The sequence below is a fragment of the Rhyacophila brunnea genome, unplaced genomic scaffold, assembly GCF_057557595.1.
Source record: "Rhyacophila brunnea isolate RB1 unplaced genomic scaffold, BYU_Rbru_1.0 scaffold_8, whole genome shotgun sequence".
Taxonomy (NCBI): domain Eukaryota; kingdom Metazoa; phylum Arthropoda; class Insecta; order Trichoptera; family Rhyacophilidae; genus Rhyacophila; species Rhyacophila brunnea.
In genome coordinates this window covers 9,201,458-9,218,800 of record NW_028233350.1, presented here as the reverse complement: position 1 = coordinate 9,218,800, position 17,343 = coordinate 9,201,458, and the positions used below count along the sequence as shown (strand labels likewise).

The following is a 17,343-nucleotide window of genomic DNA, read 5'->3' as shown; positions in this document are numbered from 1 at the left end:
GAATATACATAATTTTTCCAATACATCAGAAATATACGTATTGGAAGAAAAATAAATAAATTTACAAAAAATGGTTTTACATAATCGTCGTATTTCGAACGGTTTACTTAGTTGTTTCTAAAACTAATGTTTTTACTATTCACGACGAAATTTTTTATTCTAAATTCAAAGGTTCAATGTATTGTGATTTTAAATTACGATATTAACAATGTTATATCTTAATTTAAAATGTAATGTCAATTTTAAAATACCTTGCATTTGCTAATTAAAATTAAGCAGCTACTTATGTAGTACAAACTTCCAGAAATATTTGAATAATACTTGAAGTAGACTAGTTCTTAAATAATACAATTTATAATGTATTGTATTTTAATACATAATATTTTTGTAAATTTATTCGAACACTTACTATTACAGAGAAAATTAAATGAACTAAGTAGACACGCGCGTTTTTTCCTAATTAGTTTAATGGAATTAACTATCAATAATTATTGATGGAAAAGCATTTTAATAATTAAACCACAAAAAAAAGTACTATATTACTATGATCAGGACCGGTTTCGTACACTGCAAGTTAAAAGGGATATAACCAAATGATATAAAGCCTTACCTACATCATTATATTTATAATTAAAAATTTAAGAGGAAAGCTATTATTGAAACCATGACAATATATTTAAATACAATATTATTAGAACTTCTTAATTCAAAAATAAGATTGATTTATTAAATTTATTGTATATTAATATATTGAAAACTCATTCGGAGATAGCGACAATACAAAATTATCACTTTGACTCAATGCCCCAATAAAATATTTTTTATTAGTATAAATGACATGATAATAATAACATGGTGTGTGCACAATAGAAAATACCTGTGTATGTTTGTGGGCGCTTAACCAATCACCTCTACATAACATATTAATTGATTGCCTTTCTTTCTGTTTACTTATAGGTCCAGCCTTTTGGGGCTTGATCAACCCGGAGTGGAGCCTATGCAATAAAGGGAGAAGACAATCGCCGGTCAACTTGGACCCGGCAAAACTGCTCTTCGATCCAAATCTGAGACTAGTCCATATAGACAAGCATAGGGTAAGTTGACAATTATTTACTGCATATCTTAACAAATTAAATGCTATATAATTTTGACAAATATAGATTATAACTATAGTAAATAATTATTTAAAATTCTAGCAGTCTTGCTAATCTTGGTCCCTCCAATAAGTGTAAGATTTTTATGTAATATATTTAGTTTACTCGGTTTACTTTCTTAAATTTGTAGAATATTATTTTTTATCCCACTATATTACTCGTATCATCATCAAGCATCATCATCAGCCTGAATCTATCCACTGCTGGATAAAGGTCTCTTCAAGCTGCTTCCACTACTCGGTCCTGTGCATTGCGTTGCCACGTACTTCCGCAGAACTTTATCATTTCATCGATCCAGCGGCCTCTAGGTCTACCTTGCGGACGTTTTGTACTTCTTGGATACCACTGGATTACTAGATTTGTCCAACGATTATCTTTCTTCGAGCTATGTGTCCAGCTCATCTCCATTTAAGGCTTTTAATAAACTCTATTACATCGCAAACCCTTGTCTGCTTCCTTATCCACTCATTCCCCATTTTGTCCTTTCGCGTTATGCCCACCATACACCTCTCCATACCACGTTGTGCTACTCTTAGTTTCTGGATCTCTCTTTTACTTAGGGTCCATGTTTCACACGCATATGTGATCACGGAAAGCACACACTGATTGAACACTTTGCGTTTTATATTATAATATAATATATTTATTACTTCACTGCGTTACTGTGTACATATAATTCTTCATTGAATCAAAAATTGTAACGAATATTTAATAAATTAATAGCTGATGACTTTAATGGGAATCAAAACATAAATTATTTTATGTGAGGGTTTTAGATGATTATCGTAAGCAAGAATTGTAGTTGAATTTTTGGTTATGCCACCTTTCCACTGCATTTGCAGGCTCTAGAAATTAGAACGGCATTTCTATTTTTGTAAAATTTTGGCATCATTTTCTTCTTATGTGTATATTATATTTTAGGTAAAAAAAATCTAAAATATTTTTATATACCTACTAATAAAAAAATATATTTTCGAATATTCTAACCAGATATTGTTTTTAAAAAATATACGAAAGAAATAATACATTTTTGTTTCCGAAGTTTTTTGTTTTGTTATTTGTTGAATGTGACTTCTGAATTAAAATAAATATATAATAATAATAATAAAATGATTGTTTCAAAATCAAAACGATCCGACGAGCTGTTGTATTACATTGGATGTACCTGCTATGCGACCATCACTGCCAATTTATTGAATGTACACAATATTCAATTCGGTTGAATGCGATCATCGAATTGCAATACTTCAGCCAATATTCATGTTAAATGCACAAAATGTAGAATCGTGTGCGATATAAGTAAGATCACTGCCATTTTGATAACATTGATTGAATTTTGGCAGGGAAAATTTTAAATTAAAATTTCATGCAATGATCGCTAAAATCACTAACATTTCAATATTATACTTCGCATTCAATCATGGTAATAAGGAAAATCACCACTTTAAAATTGTACGAGATACTATTTATTGAAGAATATTCAATTTCAATTTTATCAAGTAAATTAAAACAAATTAATTACCTACTTCAAATAAACATGTTGAAGGTATAAGCGAAAATTATATTTTTATTATTATCCCTATTCACTTTTTGTCACTTTATTATCGTTAAATGTAGCTTACATGAAAAAAACATTATTTTTTAGTTTTATCGCAATATAAGGATCATCATCATCATCATCAGCCTGAATCTATCCACTACTGGATGAAGGCCTCTTCAAGCTGTTTCCACTACTCGGTCCTTTGCATTGCGTTGCCACGTACTTTCGCAGAACTTTATCATTTCATTGATCCAGCGACCTCTAGGTCTACCTTGCCGACGTTTTTTACTTCTTGAATACTACTGGATGACTAGATTTTTCCAACGATTGCACTTCTCCATACCACGTTGTGCTACTCTTAGTTTCTGGATCTCTCTTTTACTTAGGGTCCATGTTTCACACGCATATAAGGATAATAGAGATATAATATTATTAGTAAATTAACTCATTTAATATAGTTTATTGTTATTTGTAGATTTTCATACATGCTCTATAAATATACATAGACGCGCCCAGGGCGTAACAATTAGGTGGCCATTCGATATAATTAGCATGCTATTTAAATGTGGTAATTAAAAAGTAATTATTTAGTCAGCAGTCAATGTGAAGTAATGAAAAACTTTTTTGTATTTTTAAATTATTCATGTAAAAACAATGATTTTGTGTATATTATATTCGCACCTTCGTACCTAATGATTTCCAACAAAATAATTACTATCAGTAGATTGTATTTCAAATATTAGGGCTATACTTCAGTTGAGGTATGGTCTAAAAAGATCGTGGCTAGGCGATGCGCGGATTGTGCAAATGACGCGTGCCGAACGAAATATAATTTGTCATAAAAATCCAAACATGCGTCCATTTAATGATATGTTTATTGTTATATTACTAATAATAATAGTACACCATGTCAAAACAAATCGACGTGCGGACACCTCCGGACGGTCTCTGATCGGCGACTAGTGAGAAATTTCATCGCATCTACTGTTGAAAATTATTAAATTTGCCGTTTCACTGAAGTACGCTCTTAAGCCAAACACTGCCTTGGGGAGTTTTTAATATAAACAAAACAAATTTTATATACAAACCTAATTTATAACTGTGTATATTATATGCATAATAATATAAATGGATTAAAATTTTACTTTTATCATAATATGAAAGGTCATTATAATAATAAATATCATTCCATCATCTTTTGTCTCCTATTCCCTCATCATCTTAATGTCATAGTAAAACATGGGTACGAAATTTACAAATTAATATTTTAGTGGACTATTTGTGTAAATTATAGTTAAATAGTTAGTTATAAGTTAATAGTTATTTTATAGGAGAATTCTCCAGATAGTGAAATTTGCCTAAAATGCGACCATTTATATCCATTCATAATATTATATTGTTTACAAATACAATAATATATTTACCTCCAATATAATAATATTTAAACTACAACATTCACTCATTGATGACCCTTTTCATGCATAAATAAAATACATTATAATATAATGCCTATTAAAAGTTCAGTGGCTGCTCCCAATGCGGGTGAAAAATGTTATCATTTTTTGGATTCACAATCCGTGCGTGATTCGATCTGTTCGTTTTGTACCCTTGTTTGCTTGATGCGTTAACAAAACAATCGCTTTAACTCGGATGTAATCTTCTACACAAGTTAACAGCTTTTGATGTTTGCTAGCTTTCGTAATAAGGGATGTTATAAAGCATACTGAATAGCTATATGTTATACTATTACATAATATTATGTATAATGTGCAAAACAACCAATTCGTTGTAATATTAGGTACATATAAATAATAATCAATACAATAGTAATATGTACTTAAGTAATAAATTATGATGCGTCTATTTATATAATAATATACCGATACAGTCTTATTTTAACATTTTTCTAAAACAACGGTTTTTTTGTTTCAAGCATAAAGAGTTGGTGTTATAAAAATATTGTGAACAACATAAAATTGGATATACCGGAATTTAATAATTAAGTAATTGTTGTCTCAAATTTTGGAAGTATGCAATTTATTTTTACTATGGAAACTAAGTTAGAAGATAAGGATCTATTTATTTTTCGAGATATTGTTTTTCTAATTATTTTTATATGGGTTCGCTGCAAACCATAAAAACTGAATCATGGGATTTTTTAACAATGTTTTTACCTTTTTTAAGAACCTTGATTCGTTTTTGCGGCCATACGTGTGAACCACCCTTGTTCGTAAAATGTTCAGCTTATTTATCTCCATACAAGTAGAACATTAGAAAAAATAGAGATGGTCACAATATAATACCTAAGATATTATAAAATAAAAGGTATTTTTAAATAAACATATTAAATATATAATTCGATGTACATTAAATGTATCGTTCAATAAAATTTTTAATTTAATCAATATTTTTTATTCTTAGTTTTTCTTATTTATTTCGTGGTAGAAAAATGAATTGTACTTATGGACTTATATGGGAATTAAAGTATTTTATAAAATATATAGAGAATTATTATACCTTAACAGAATTTGTATGAAGTTTGTTAATTATGCAGTATTTATTAAACTACACATCGGTCATTTCTTCAATACTAAAGATAGTAGTAATTCTAATTCTGCTCAAAATTCCTGCCATATGTATCAACATCAATGCATATCCTATCCAATTCTGTCTCTTTTAAATTTCCAGCATTCGGGTGTTTCTGCCTTCCTTTTCTTTCATTTATGTTGCCAATCAAGACTAGTCTTATTTATTATTATACCATTATTTTGCATGAGTGAATACTACAAATAAATCGTAAATTTCAGATTTAAACATGATAAGAAATTAACAAATCGTGATATCATGACATAAAAAATAATATAAAATAAAACAGTATGATTAAAAATAATATATTTACTAAGTTAAGGTACATAGAGTATAGTAAATAATAGCTTAATAACTTATCAACTTCCCACCAAGTAGAATAAGTGTATCATAGTTAAAAATATTTGGTTGAAGAGTTATTTTCTCTCAATTGCCATCACCAATCGCAAGTGAGTTTTCTATGGGAAGACTTAGTATCCAGTAGGAATAATAAATAGAGTGCATATTGTGTATACGTCGGAAAAATATATAGTCAATCGATTACCTTCCTGTACTCCTGTCACATCTCTTCCACACTTCCATGTTAAATGATTTTTTTTAATATACCATTATGTATATGGGGATAAACAACTCAATCCGTGTCAGCATATTGATCGGCAATATTAAACATGGTCCAATTATGGAAAACTCAGTAAATAGCTGACTGCCATGATAATTTCCGCATATACGTTTTTCTTATATTCAGCTATATCCGATGACGCAAACTCCATATAAAATAGCTGACTCAATTATAATAGTTGTTTCCTAAATATAATTATTAGATATTATTTTGATTGTGAGTACGTCGATAAATAGCACACGACAATTAATTGATTGAAAGGTAGGTAATTCGATTATAAATTTTCGGTAGAAACACATCGTACCGTATTATCATTTTATTTATTATATTGTACCGATTGTAGCCCTGTATATATGTAACCGTAAATAAACTCTCGCTTCTCCATTATCACGAACAACCACGACCGTCTTTCACGTGCATCACCTATTCACCGTCGAAGTAGATACCTACATGTTTATTTAATTAAAAATATACTTATACGTGTTTTGTTTTGTCTCAAGACTGGCCAGTAACGATTCCAAAGTGTAATCACTACTCATGTTTTCCCATGTCTATACCCAAACCACCTCCGTTAACGTACGCAATTTCCTCCATATTTGGGCGCGGGTACCGCCAGCGGCTAAAGATGTGAGCTCCCGCCTTGTGTTTAAGATACAAATTTGAATCTCGCGATGAATGCCTCGGGGGCGTGCGTGCGCCACTCGCTAAATGGAAATGTCAAGATCACAAAAACAAGGGAAGGGGGATGATGATGTAAATTGTTGCGAGTATTGCAGATGTAGACAGAAGTCGCCCCAGACGAGGGGGAGAGATGTCCCTATTATGGATCTCATAATACGATCAGGAAGGTGGCCATAAATAATTATTTTCATGATTTAATAAACGAAATGTCATGACAATGTTGTATCGTAAGGAAATTTAAATTAAGAATAAGACAAAATTTAACTTGAAAATTTTATTACCCATCGCTTTCTAGATCATATATCTCAGTACTCATCCTTCTAATATCATGTTAGTATTGATAATAATTATTACAATATTATATTGTTAGTACTAAGACGGTGATTTTACTTCCAAGCTCTGTTATTTTCTCCTAATAGAATCTCCGACTTACGTATGTGGCGAATTACAGGATGCCGATAACATCCTTTAGAAATATATACCATAATTATGTTGATTAAAAGGGAAGAGATTCTGAAGTCGGTTCGTCCCTCAGTTTGACGAGCCGGTCATTGCAACTTCGTATCTACCTACATTTTATGGCGAGTGAGAATATTTTTCTTCATCGAGGATTGTTATAATCAAAATTTAAATCACGCACACTCAAGTGTTTAGAGGTTTTACCCAACTCTACAACTGTCACGGTATTGTCTATGCTCATGTCTAGACCATAGACAATAGCGACTCGGAAATGATAGTTGTCTAGAGACCGTCAATATATGTAGAGGTTACAATGGCACTCAGCCCTTTTCCAAATTATCAAGTTAAAAGGATCATGATGAACCTTTAAACGTAAAACATAGTTTAATATAACTACATGCTATCTTCCGTGTGATACCACTATTGAAAAATTGTGCCATATAAATAAAAGACAAAACAATATTAATACCAACGCGTGTTTTCATTGCATACTTCCCATACAATTAATATCACAACTCACATACAAAAACAACCGTCTGAATATAAAACAATAACGGGTGCAGTTGAGCAAACAAGTAACAGCTACTCCCCTTATAAGTGTACGCCAATAATTAAGGTCTTGAAAAGTTTCTCCTGGGACACTCACCACAATATTGAAAGACACCTTACTTTCGTTTATCCAAAGTATACGCTGACATAATGGCTGTAGAGACGTGGCAGGTACTGGAGGGAAAATAAATTACTTAGACGAGCAAAACATAAGTAAATCGATAAATTAAAGTTAAACATAGTTAAAGTTATATAATATCAAATAACGTTTTATATTTTACTTTGTAAATAGTTGCATTTTCATTTATCGCAAAGTTCATTGATATTATTAATTTTTAAAAATGATTTTTCTACTAACCAACTATTAATCTCTTCATAAGTATTTTTTACTGTTATCAAAGGAAAATTTATATTCTATAAAAATGACATTCAATTATAATATTATTAACCAGCATGACTCTCTGGAATGTTTTCTTCTGGGAAAACTATTATATTATAAAAATAATAACCTTCGGAAGAGAAAATTTAATATTTTCCGCATCTTTTTACAACGTTAGTGCGCAAATAACGTCTGACCTCTTGTGCATTGCTCACCTTAATTGAGCGGGGAAAATCATATTATTCTCTAGATAGCCAAACAATTCTCTAGGTTGTTGACACTAAAAAAGTTATGACTTACTATTCATAAAAAATACCTTACTATAATTATTAGGATTTGTGAAAGGAGTGTGATGACTCAATAAATCAATTATAAAAAATAAAAAAAATAATAGCTCTGCATTAATTTTTAGTATTAACGTGTGTTTATGATTAAAATCGGGAGCAAGAGTAGTTGTTTGACCACTCGGTGTACTTTCATAATATTATACTCTTTTAATCACATATGCATGTGAAACATGGACCCTAAGTAAAAAAGAGATCCAAAAACTTAGAGTAGCACAACGTTGTATGGAGAAATGCATGCTGGGCATAACGCGAAACGACAAAAAGAGGAATGAAAGGAAATCGCAGACAAGGGTTTGCGATGTAATATAATTAGCTAAAATCTCAAATGGCAAATGGCAAATTGGAGACATAGCTCAAAAAAGGGACAAATCTAGTCATCCAATGGTACAATACGTCCGTAAGGTAGACCTACAAGCCGCTGGATCAATGAAATGATTAGGTTCTGCGGAAGGTGGCTAAGATACGCATAGGACCGAGAGAAGTGGAATCAGTTTGCAGAGGCCTTCATCCAGTAGTGTATAGATTTAAGCAGATGTTGATGATGATGATAAATATTATAATATTTATTAACCATTTCTATTATCGTCATTGGGCTGTTAAATTGTCAATTTTATGTATCACTTCGACATTTATATGACATTTATTATTTAAGTATGCGTAGACATCACATTAGAGCTATTATAAAATAAATCCTCGATTCTTTAAAAAAGCTCTACGGCGGCATCATGTCAATTAGCGTCGAATATTCGACGCTTGCATTCTGACGATATTGCTTTGCATTATCAAATCATGGGTACTTAAGAAAGCTTAGATCAACCGTATACTGAGCTTTGAGAACAGATGTTTGCAACGGACACTGTGTGTGCGCTGGACTTTAGGAGTAATTATCAGATACGACATCAAACCAAGCAGCCTCTTTTCACGCTGAGTGTGAAGAGGTGACATTGCACCTGGCACTGCGACCACGTGTTGCGGACGCCAGAAGAGAACTTCAACTTGTCTATTTTTCAAGCCAACTGGATATCGGTATCCTGAATGACAGCTAACTATTATCTATAGAGTGTATACAGCTAATGCAAGAAGACTGGTGATCGATAGGGATTCTTGGAGACGCCGCTGAGGGGTGGACATGGCCAAAGAAGAAGACAACGTAACGTTGTCTTGTTTAAAATATTTTGATGGAGATTATTTTTTTTAATCGTTTATATAACATTTTGTACAAGTCTTGAGTTTATAACTTACTTGTAGGGTTCACATAATATAATATAAATATATTTAAAATTATTTACTTTTTTTATTTAACGAATAATTCACAGGATTTAAAAATGGAACATTCTAATTATTTTATTTAAAATACAAAAGCCGATTGGTGTCTTACTTTTGTCAAAACAGATTTTTTCTATTGGTTATAATATATTTTCTCAGAAGTGTTTTCAAAATTCTGCATGTTCATATATTTCAATTAGAATGATAAGCGCATGTGGAATTTTTCATAAAATACACTGCTCACTTTCTAAGAATCATTTTATACAATTTTCTATTCGACGCGACTGCATTTTATGATAGTCGTAACTTTTACGCTCCCCGTTCACTAATTATTCACTAATTATAATAAAAGAAAGTCGCACTGATAATATTCTTCCCTCCTGTAATTACGTTTTTATTATGCCTGACCATATAAAAGGGATACATTTTTTTAATAACCGCTGAGTTTTAATTAATTTATTATGTGCTGGTTTTATTAGGTTTTTTAGTGAGCTTAAAACATACTCCCAAAGTAACGTTGGTGTGCATATATTTTTGAGAATTCATTTTATTACATGATGTCTTAATGAAAAAATATTTATATAAAACTTACTTGAATTATAATTTTAAGAATATAGTTTTCTTTTTACAAGTAATACATCATGTTGAAATGTTTATGAAAGTTATAGTTTAGTATAAGTTAGATATATTGTGTTCAAATCCCATTCAGTCTACAAACATCTAGTATTTGTATGATACCTATTTCTGATGCTTTGTATAAAGCTCTCCTATATCCGGTGTTGTCGTATGGATCAGAATGCTGAGTACTCAGCAAATAGTTTGAGAGTAATATGTATATCTTTGAGAGGAAAACTCTCGTGGTGCAGTGTTTAACACGTTGATCGCCATGGGGGTCACCGGTGACCGGCATTGGATTACGTTCAGGGGGCCATGGGGGTCACCGGTGACCGGCAAAGAAGACCTGCGTAGAGTTGTTCTACAGCGCCGACGGGCACGCGCGCAGTGCATTTTTCGATACGCGGTGACCGGCATGGCCCTTCTGTATATTACTGCCACTTGGCCTGAAAATATGTCTTCCCAGTCACAAAATATAGGCTCACTAATGTAAAGAATGTACATAATGAAAAAAAAAGTTTTCCTTTTAAATTTTAAATGTGTTTTTGTTGATATAAAAATAAAAATTAAATAGATTATAAAAATGTAAGTTATAAAAAATATGTAAATAATAAAAAAATAGAATAAAAAAAATGATTATAAGGTATGTATACGTATATTTCCAGTTTATGTGTATCCAGGTATTATACTACCCGATTTGAAAACTTTTATTCCGTATTTGTGCCTTTTCTGTTTATTATACTATCTAAATCTAAATAGGCGAAGTGGCCGGCCCGGCGCAATAGAATAAATTAACTTGTTGGCGCCGCGACGGACACATGTGGCCGGCACATCATAAAAACCAATATTTACGTAAAAAAATCATCAAAATGAAAAAAAAACATTATATTCTTTCATTACCTATCAAATAATACCTTAGAGACAAATAATCATTTTTAACTATTTTATGTAAAACTAGTTGGCGATCAATGTGTTAAGGCACTAATGTGATTTTCTCAAAGCCTGGGTGCCTCTAATTGTTTCATATTTATTACTAAAAACACTACTGTTAAACTAAACTAGTGGCATTAGCATTAGTATTAGTTGTAATGTTTAAAAAAAGATACGAATCTTTGGGGCAATTCAAGAAAGTAGCATTTGGATGTCAAGGCATAATGAGGAGCTGTAAACACATTATGGAGGCAAAAAGATCACATGACATGAAAATATAGAGACTGGACTAGATCGACCACGTGCATATAATGTCGGAAGATATACCGGCCAAACGGGCTAAGTACATGGCCACCGATGACAAGAGAAGACCTGGAAGGCCGAAATTAAGATGGCTGGACTGCACCACGGGAGATTTAAAAATGCTTGGTAAAAGCAACTGGAGAGTATTGCCGCTGGATTGTCCAGGATGGAGAAAGTTTTTGGAGGAGGCCAAAACCCGCCATGACCCGAAAGTACAGCATTACTCAACTTGGTATCTAAAGAAATATCAATGCTAAATATCATAAAGGAAGATGCCGCATTTCATTGTTTAAGAACATCCATGATTAGTACGAGTGCAGCTCCACCGAACTGTTCTAAGTAGTATATGAGAAAGCAAAGATCCACATTATGGTGGTTGAACTCGGTTATGGGATGGTACGATATGAAATAGAAGTGGATACTAATGATCAGTGAAAATGTTACAATTTATCGGTACCTGAGAGGGGTCTAGGACGATTTGGCGTCGAGGCAACTGGGTGGTAAGCATTCGAATAAAAATAAATAGACGTTCGTGAATTATAGCTACTTTTAAAATATATATTTTATATTATTATTTATATTTAAATTATATTATCATTTAATTTGGTAAGAATTTAAATATACACACGTAAATTATTTAATTGTGCATATGTTTAAGTTAAAACGAGAAAAGAGTAATTTTAAATGAATCAAAACTACTAAGTAGTAGATAGAAACTGATTAAAATTCCTTGTCTACTTTATGTGTGAAATCGTAACGAAAGTCTAATAATTATTACATTCGACAGTGTGGCGCCCAATTTTCATGACGCCCAGTTGTCCCATTCCTACCTGAGAGGCAGATCAAAAGACACTTTCAGATAAAGGCATTCTAAAATTTATTAACCGTGTCAGTCTGCTTTTTGATTTTATAAATTTCAAGTTTTGATTATGAATAGACTTAACCGATGAATAGGCTCTGAAGGATAATTAATACTTTATTATCAATATCTGTACTTAACTTAATATAATATATAAATGAATCATATTATTTGAACATAAAGTGTATTTATGTATAAGTTGTAAATCAAGTAACCGTTGTTTCAGAGATGTAAGTTTGGGTCTGATTGAACAATATGACACACCATATGATTACCAAATGAACAGTTACTTCAAGCAGTTAGTTACCCAGTGAAGGTTTTGCATTTGGCTGCTTTAGATGTAAGCGCAAATTATACCTGCACAAATAAACGTATATTCAAATTTGGGTAACAATCTCACATGCGTCTTTTCAAGTAGCAATTAATTTGTAACTGCCTGCTAAGAGTAACGTCCATATTACAACGGAGGATGTGATTTTAATTTATGGATTATAATAATTTAGTTTGTTTGTAAAGTGAAAGGGCAACAGTATTTTTAATATATACTATGTTTTTGTAGACAATATTTCGACTGATATAATTTCTCATTTTGGACTAAGACCCTTTTATACATTCAAAATCTTATTTACAATTAATTAAACAATCTAATTTTAACTCATGATTTCTACAAAAAAATCACAATATATAATTACTATATTCAGTAAACAGTTTTCGGCCCACGATGGCCAAGCAGCTAATGCGTCGGCTTATAATGTCGTGGATTCCACGTTCAAATCATTGGTCTGACAAATGCACATACCTAATATCGTTTTTCAACGTGTTCAATACGTTGAGCAAGTGGCTAACATCCATTTCTCGGAAAAAAAATGTGTTAATACAAACCTCTACCCTGTAGAGGTCCATAAAATTATGATTTTATTAGAATGAGGATTATTATTATTAGGAGACGTGAGGGTGAATTTAGGTGGACGTTGTTTTATAAGTTTTTAAGATAGGGTCTATCAAAGTTCACTCCATATGTGCTTCCATCTACTTTTATTTTTGTTTACTTCTTTTCTTATTTTATTATTATGTATTGTATTATTAACTCACATTTCTCTGTATTTTTATTTTAAAAATTATTAACACTTATTTTATGTCATGTCATGAACGCTTTAAATTTATAATTTTTTATGTTCATTATATGTAAAATAGATGGATTTAAATTTGAATTAGGATCGGACACGGTAAAATAAAAAAGAGTTTACACTATTTCATAAACATAAAATTAGAAGTCGGCCGTGTTATAAACTATACAGATTATTATGGAGTCAACGCGATTATTAAATTTTTATAAAACAATATTTGAAACTGCCAAATTTTTAACTCTTATTATTTTGTGTTATAAATTAATTTGCACATAAATCATAAATATTAATTTGTAGCATTGTTAAAGTAGATACCTATACCTACTACACAATTTACTGTAATACCTATGTACTACTACAAATATTATCGTATATTGTAATATTTTTTTCTTTCTATTTACTACATTCTTACTTTGGTATAGACCACAGTCCATACCAAAGCATGATTGAATATAAATAAAACAGATTTTAAGTTTAAAATATTTTTAATTTATATAAAATAAAATAATACGTTAGAACAATGAGTAATTATTCATTTTTTATATTATGTACACCAATTATCGTATATTACTCGTATTTCATCTACAGTCAGCATATTCTGCAAGTGTGGCATACTTCGGTGAGGGTCAACAACCCCAAGCCTTGTCAACAAAACGATGCGAGGTTGCAACAATGCGACAGTTGGCGCATTACCCTTTTATTATAAACACCAATAATACATAGTTTACCGCAATTTATTTAATAGTCATTTTTTATAATTAATCAATTACGAGTAAATCAATAATTAGAAAATCACAATTGAGGAAAGATGTACTCTCTATCATCGTGCCTCGGATTGAGCACATCTAACCGTGTATTACTTTGTTTTATTTAAGCTATCGTAACAGCTGTTATTGTACTTATGTATCCAGTAAATAAACTCTTGAACTCAATCCAGTCAACAACCACCAGTCTTTCATCTCCAACACCTTCATCTCAAATATGTGTCCATATAAGAAAACTATATTTTTATAATAAAAATATGTAATTATAATTAATAACGATTTAAGTCATCAACGAATTCTCATTTTCAAGTAGTCTTTTATAACTTACTTACCTACTTCACCTTGTCACGCCCCAGCATTGGTGCATATTATGGTAAGTACAAGGTCGCACCACGTCCTTCGGTACATCGCCAAACCTCTCACCTCCCGCCATACGAGATCTGTAAAGCATAGATCGTTTTATTTATTTCATAGATTTAGCCAAATAAGAGTCAAGTGGAGATCAAAACTGTTGTCTGTGAGTATCGAATGTCGTTTGTTAAACGCGTGCATGCCGACTGTACACCAGTATGGCTGTGTCAATTTCACAACGTTTTTCTTACCTCTTTTTCTTATTTGTCCGGTGGTTCTTTGTCCGGTATAAATCTTGCAATCGATTTTAACTAACTTCCCGACTAGCTAGACATTTGAAACTTTTAGAATATATCAGAACACGATGCCAATGCATTTTTTTATTACTTTTAGCCATCTTTAAGTAGAATTGAATTCATTTTCAGTTAATTCTGTTTTGTATGAAAAGTTATTTCGACACCATTATTAATTGGTTGCTAGGGGGTCTGGGGTCCTAGCAACTAAATTATTAATATATACGTGCGTTACTATGGAAATCAATATGATATGTCAAGTACATTTTTTTTGATCGTTTAAGCTAGTCAAGTCAAGTTTATATGGTTCAACAGAAAATTTAAAAACGTTGTATATAAAAAGTTCTTTATATCTTGTAATTATTTATAAAAAAGAAAAATAGATTTTTTCAATGTAGTATACAGTGAATGAAATAAGCAGCATGTTTCTAGTTGCTCTGTCATTAAATGACTCTAGTATACACCAATTATCTTTCATTATCAAATTCTGCAATGTAATATAACCATAACGGAAATAAACGAATGGTCGTTTTCCCGCCCGTTCACAGACCGGAAGTGGATGCGACGTTTCTTTATTCAAAGAGAATGGAAGTAAATTAAACTGGCTGCTCGCTAGCCGTGATTTAGCTTTTATTGCTGTACAGGGAATATTCTTAAGGGAGAAGAGACCAAAGGTCGTTTCACTAACATTAACCACCTATGCCCCTCCGCAAGACAGCAGAGGTATCCCCCACTTGCTTACATCTCGATTTTCCGTTTACTTAAAACGTAGCGCGTTTCATTTTCGTGGGATTTTAAAAGACATTGCAATTTTTTGTTGATATGAAAGAAAATACGTGTTCTTATCGAATTAAAAATATATTTTTAATATTAATTTACTCTTTCTGGTGGTGACATCAACGTGTGATTTATTAAAGAAATCACTAAATTTAAATTAAATACTTATTAGAATATTTTCAGTATAATTTATTAAAAATTATCAGATATTTTCTTCACCTGAAAATCACGTAAGGTAAAACATATGTATTAAAAATACCTAATTGTTATCGCTTACGTATTGTAATAATATATAAGTTTACGAAATTCGCTAAATATTAGTTTAATTGGATAATGATGGTACTTATTGAAAAAATGTTTTTTGTCAATTCTACTTTAATTGAGTCATTTATTTTGACAGCTATTCCGGGCAATAAATCTATTTTCGGAACGGTATACTATTGTAACCAAAGTCCAATAATTGGGCGACGTGTTTCGATCCTCGGACAATAATTAAAATAGAACGAGAAAGTACATTATGTCAATTTAATATCAACTGTAGAAAGGAACAAAAAGTTTGTAAAGTTATACTTCTTTAGGCGCGTTTGGAAAATCAGATGAGAGTGTATTTTTGTCGTGTGACATGTAACACATAATTTATTTTCTCACACGAAAAAAGTCGCACTCGAATGGATTCGAACCACGATTGTTCGGTTATCAGCCGAACGCACTGCATTTACGTCACAGTATGATAATGCAACCGTGACGATTATACAGTATAATATTATAGTTTAGAATTGTACAGTTATCTATGCAGCGAATTTATTATTATTTGTACGAAGAATTTTTCCGTTGCCTAAGAAACGAATCTGTTATTGTTGGCTAAAATAAAATAAAAACAACGATAAATAATTACTAGCGGCACTCCAATAAGCGGCCCTCCGTTTTTCTAATTTTTATTGATGTGAGGCTATTAAAACTTCAATTTTATCTTATATCATACTTTATTATTTGACAGATATGAATCATGACGTCTCGCGCAATGATGTGATCATAGCCGACCATAGTGACCATAGTATGGATTATTTTGCTTGGTGAAAAATATTCTTTCGCGTTGTGAATTGTGCCTACTCCTTTTTATATGTGATTAGCAGTCAAAACTAAGCTTAATATTTTTAAGTTGGATAGATACGTTACTTTTGTTTGGTATTACGTATTCAGTTTATATTGTGAAAACTATTTTCTAACTGTTTGAATATTTTTGGTTGATGTGAATTTTGACTAACGCGGTGTGCGATTATTTTATTTTGTTACGCCAAAGAAGTATAACTTCTAACGCGCGTACATAAGTACACACACCGATTTTCTTTGTTATAGTTTTCGGTATAAGTTAATATTTTCAAAATAGATATAACCGTGAAGTGCATATTAATTAATAATTTGGTTTTTATATTCCCAGTTTAATACTAATTATTGAGTTAATTAAATTAACACCAACAAAAATTATGGTTAATTCGTTTCTCCCACTTCTCTCAATTCTTTAAAAAAAAATGCGAGCTACATTTAGATAATAAATTAGCATTTTCAGCTTACATCCTTTGAACACAACGTGTATTTAGTCGTGTTTAACATTATTATCCAATAAAACCTATTTTGAAAAAACTGAGGGTTAGGTCCTTTTTCCTTTCTACAGTCAATATTAATGTAATATTTGTATCATATAATCTCGTTCACAATATAGTGGCGTTGTCTTCTTCTTTCTTAT

At 31.3% G+C, this 17,343-nt stretch overlaps 1 protein-coding gene across 1 annotated transcript in view; it reads left to right on the top strand.

Annotated features, from left to right (window-relative positions):
- The window catches only part of CARPB (Carbonic anhydrase-related protein B), a 442,936-nt gene that overhangs the window by 282,187 nt on the left and 143,406 nt on the right, over positions 1 to 17,343 (top strand). Inside the window, exon 3 of the mRNA XM_085958793.1 lies at positions 958 to 1,094. Within this exon, the coding sequence (XP_085814919.1) occupies positions 958 to 1,094 (137 nt within the window). The remainder of the gene's footprint in view (positions 1 to 957; positions 1,095 to 17,343) is intronic.